Source organism: Gavialis gangeticus, unplaced genomic scaffold (genome assembly GCF_001723915.1).
Source record: "Gavialis gangeticus isolate Ggan-Ray unplaced genomic scaffold, GavGan_comp1, whole genome shotgun sequence".
Taxonomy (NCBI): Eukaryota; Metazoa; Chordata; order Crocodylia; family Gavialidae; genus Gavialis; species Gavialis gangeticus.
The window spans coordinates 34,919,797-34,924,684 of record NW_017729006.1 but is presented as its reverse complement, the minus strand read 5'-3'; the positions used below and the strand labels follow the sequence as shown (position 1 = coordinate 34,924,684).

Genomic DNA, 4,888 nt, shown 5'->3' with positions numbered 1-4,888 from the left:
GCAGGTGGTGGGTAGGCAGTCTGCCCCCCACCCCCTCCACTGCTTTTCCCAGACCCACTCCTGCCCTGCACTACAGAGAGCAGCTATAAAAGGTGCCAGCTCAACTGGGGACATTTGGGGGCAATGCACAGGCTCCTCCTTCTCTGCCCAACCTTTGCCTTCCTTCTCCCGCTGGGTGGGAGCAGGCTGGAAGGAGCAGGTTGTGCACTGCTGCAGCTGTTCCTTACAGCATGGAGCCAGAGAAGGTCGAGAGTAGTTCTGGGGTTCCCCATCCCTGCCCCATTCCTGCATCCGCTGGGAGTTGGACTGCTCCAGCTGGGACCTGTGGGGAGCCTGGCTTGACTGGAGACCACAGCAGATTCTCCTCCCTACCAGTGAGAGAAACAGGGGGAGATGAGCTGGGCAGAGAGCTGAGTAGGAATCTGTACTGTTGCTATGGTCCCTAGCCACACCAGACTCCCTGTATAGCCACCCCCTACTTCCGTTGGAGGAGTCTGATACCTGAGTCCAAGAGGACATTTATTTGTTTTCCCCATGATGAATAGGGGGAAAGGACCTTGTCTTGGAATTAAGTAAATATTGTTTTCAAATATGGAGGAAGAAATTGTCCCTGATTTGAAGTGTGTACAACCTAAGCCCTTACTCCTGCAGCTGAATCCATGCAGTCTGGCAAAGTCCCAGGGACTATGAGCCATGTTAGCACCATGTTAGTACAAAGAATGGCTGGGTGGAGGCTGGTATGATGGGTTGAGCTACTTCTGGTTTGAACTGTTTTGATTCCTAGGACATAGTAAAAAGAAGAAACCAATGTATATGTTTCAGGCATGGCAGGAGCTATTCACTTCCTTTCGGATGTATTGGTACCAGAGACTTCTTGGTTTCCAGCATTTGAACTTGGACCTCAAAAGAGAGAAAACAAAGTGGAACAGGACAGCTAGGAGATCCAATTGAATGGAAACTAGATACCAAAAGTGATGAGATTGTCTAGTGCCTCTCATACTGACCCAACTTTTAATCCTAAACAAGGGACAGGCTAGTCCCTTCTCTCACCGTCTTCTCCAAAGGACCACAAGTCATTAGAGCATGAATGAAAGAAGAAGCTACATCCACGTTTCGTTGAAGTTTTGCCTTCAGTGGTGGAGAAAGAAAAATTAAGTTCTGAATTCTTTTTTTGCAATTGTTCTCTTCAGGTCTTTCAAGTGTCTGCATGTTTCTTAGTATTGTCTGTGGACATGAGTCTTTTGCAGTAGGCTAAACGCTGTCCATTTGTGTGAATCCTAGTCCTGTCCCTTTGTGCATGAATTAACAATAGCAGCGCCTTTTTCTGCAGTGTGACTACTGATACAATTCTGTCTGATGTGACAAACAAGAGAAATCTGGATAGTATAGTACCCACATTTAATACCTGCTTGTCTAAAGCGAATTGGTAATTTTGAAACAAAACAAAGCATATTTGTATTACTGCTTTGTTTTTCTCATCCTCTACAGAGACATTTAATGAGACAGGCCTAAACTTGAGTAAGTAATAATTCTCACACAGCATTCATTTCCTGAACTCATTACTGTCCCCCAAAATAGAGGCATCCAAAATCATTAATGGAAAGTTTACAATTTCCTGCTTTTAGAGAGCCACTTCTCTATACAGTTGCAGCAGGAACATATTATTTCTTGTTCTCTGTTGATGAGTGCTTTAGGGACTGCGTGCTGTTATCTGTTGCAGCAAACAGTAGAACAGTAGAGCATTTCTATGTCTCTTCACATACTTTGATTTATAATAAGCACATCCTGTGAAGTTGTGTGATCTAAAATATGCAAGTAAATGTAGGGAGAGGCCAAGGAAGCTTCTTGCTGGTAACTCAGAAATTAGCACTACTTCTGAAATCAGAAAATGAGTTTTTCTCCTTTCACCTTCTCTTTTTAAATTTGAAGAGTCTAGTATGACAGGGGCAATAGTTAGCCTTGTGGGAGGCACAGAAGTACTAACAAGCAAAACAACCTATCAGTGTTGACCTGCAGTTGAAATGTGTCGTAAAAACCTCAATCCCTGCAGTTAAGGCTTGAATTTTCATTTTAATACTTTCATTTTCATCATGTGGTGCATTATCAACTCACCCTAACAGTATTGTGCAGCTTTGTTACACCTTTGAGTACTCATGAGTTTCTAGGCCTCTAGTTCACAAAGAGAATTGAGCTCCTTCAAAATAGGTGCCAACAGCAAATGGTACATATAGCTTTATGCTCTCTTCTTCTGTCCTACCCTTCCAGGTGTCTCATTTTAATTGACAGCTACTATGGACATAGTCTGACTAGTATCAGAGACCCAATTAACCTTGTATTCATGTGCTGACATAATTATGAACTCTGCCTTCATATTGTTGAGTCATAGGCTTGTCATCATAATCAGTCTGAGAACAGTAATAAGTGACTTACTTTCCTTCTCAGGCATTATTTGCAAGTTATTAAACTAAGACTCTGTCTTAGTTTCATGTCCTAGTGGAAGCAGTACAAATGGAAAAGCAATCTAATACAGTATAGCTTACATCTTCACATCTAGTGTTGGTCAAGGTGGGTCTGTAAGACATAAACAGCATAAGAGAATTTGCCAACCCAGCAGAAGACAGAGGCATCCAAGGCTGGCTGCCATTCAGGAAAGGGAAGGGATGGAAGTACAGACACGGGTAACAGGTTACTTAGTAGAGAAGGAAAGAATGGAAAGGTGGTGGTAAAAAGAACATGAACACATAAGAAAGGGGCCATGAAGAATCATCTGACCTGAGCAGGGGAGGACTACACTGGGGGAATTGAACTGACAGACCAATCTTACTGAGTTAAAAGGAGCAGGACTTACCATCTGCCAGCTGCTCTGAGGTAGCTGTTTCATATATCTGCTCCTGTCCTGCAACACACAAGTGAACTATGGTCCTTTACTCTGTTTCATTCACAGGTAGACTGTCCCAGGTCATCTTCCAGTAGCCACAGTTATTGTGGACTTGATGCACAGCAAATCCCTTCCCAACCCCTAGTAATTCTATCTAATTAGTTCATTTCTCCATAACCTCCATTAAATGCATCTAAGAAGGCCGTGCCAACTGGGCTGTTTATAGTTGGCATAGTTAGGGCGAGAACAGTATATGTTCCCTCTGATCACTGGTCTTGGCAAGTATGCTCTTCAGTAAGGAAATGGACCTGCTGTGGAAGCCCATTGAAATAACAACCTGGGCTCCAGCCTGCTTCTCCGGTGGTTCACCTTACTGACTACTTTTATCCTACAACTGTCATGCAGCAATGGAACAAGCAAGTCTAGGTAGGTAAGGCAGGATTTGTCCCTCACCGCCTTCTCAAACTGCAAGACCTCTCTACATATGCAGCAGAATCTCATCAGGAGGAAGTGGCATGGAATATATGTGCTCTTTCTAGAGGCTAACTTTTAAAAAAATAACATATATGTATTAAAGCTGTTCTGTAACTGGGCTAATCACTGGGAAAAAATGTTCAAAGTGGTCAAAACAAGGCCCAAGATGGCTGCCAGCTATCTGCCTGTATCTATGGCTGCACTCTCCCAGACCTCTGCTGCTGATTGAAGTTGGCACCATTTTCCTCGAAATTTTCTTCATGGGCACTAGCTACATTGGAAATGTACTATGTAAAGTAAGACAGGTACAGCAGTATATTGCTCTCATCTTCACACATCTTTTGCGATGGATCCTTCTTTTTGTTACTGCAAGCTTTGTGATGCATGGAAGGCAGTGGGCCAACAGGTGTGGATGTTGTGTAGGTCTGCCTGTGTATTTAAACAGCAAATTCTAGGATTTTCTTCTTTTTTGTGTGCGTGTCCAGGATCCACAGCTAACTAATATTTTAAAATGTCTTAAAGAGTCCTTGGTTTTGCCTTGTCCATGTGTAATACTCCATCTCTTGCAAAAGAACAGCAGTGTTGTTAAAATCCGAGAAGCTCTTTGTGTAGAACAAGAATTTGCTAATGTTTGGTTCTTTGGTTTTATTAGTAAAATTCATTATATGTGGTGGTAACTTGTAAAAAAAAAAAAAAAGCAACACCTTTCACGCACATAAAATGTCCATTTCACCATACAAAAATGGTTTGGCCTCCTTAGCAGATGAATAGCTTCTATTTGCATTTTATTAAATGGAATAGAAATCTCAAAGGGTGAAAACAAGTCTGCAGCATATTTTTCCAACCTTCACATTAATAGCCCTGAAAGTTCCCCAGTGCTGCTGACCCCGTTTTCAGTCCTAAGCAGTATCTTTACTGCAGATCACCTCAGCCTGCAGTTTTGCCTGCTGGTTGCCTGCCTTCCTGGATTGGTGTATCACATATGTTTGGGCAATAGATTCTTCAGGTAAAGCCTAAGCTTAAAAACCTCTGATTTTTACAAAACTTCTTACAGTTCAAAATGTTACTGCCCAGTAAGTTTGCCCAGAGGCTAATAGACATTTTCCAGTTTTAAGGGAGTATCCACCAAACCTTTCATAAAAGTCAGTTGTGTAATGTGTTTCAACTGTTACATTTCCCTTTTTCTTAAAGCTGCAGAGATGAGGCTTTTTCATGGCCTTTTCAGAAAGCATTAAATGCAGCTGTATGCAAGACCACAATGGGTAGCACTCTTTGACCAGCATGGTTTAAGTTGCAGCCCTATCTTCATCATCTTCTAATGGGTCACTGGAACAGCGCTCCAGCCTTCATGAATCATTGTTAAGTACCGTTAGCATGTGTTGCGTGGGTCTACTACTGTACAGTAAGACACATAGCAGTTATGCAATGTGACACACAAATCTCTCCACCCCATAATGCTAGCTGTAGACTTAGCCCTATAGCTCACCCCCTTTCCATATCAGCCCCGCAAAGCCAGGTGAGACTTTATAAACCCTC

General features: G+C 42.6%; 1 protein-coding gene across 1 annotated transcript in view; it reads left to right on the top strand.

Annotated features, from left to right (window-relative positions):
• LANCL2 (LanC like 2) overlaps window positions 1-4,608 on the top strand; it is a 55,909-nt gene extending 51,301 nt beyond the window's left edge. Inside the window, exon 9 of the mRNA XM_019509105.1 lies at window positions 823-4,608. Coding sequence (XP_019364650.1) covers window positions 823-938 — 116 coding nt within the window. The 3' untranslated portion in view covers window positions 939-4,608. The remainder of the gene's footprint in view (window positions 1-822) is intronic.
• The last annotated feature ends 280 nt before the right edge of the window (window positions 4,609-4,888 follow it).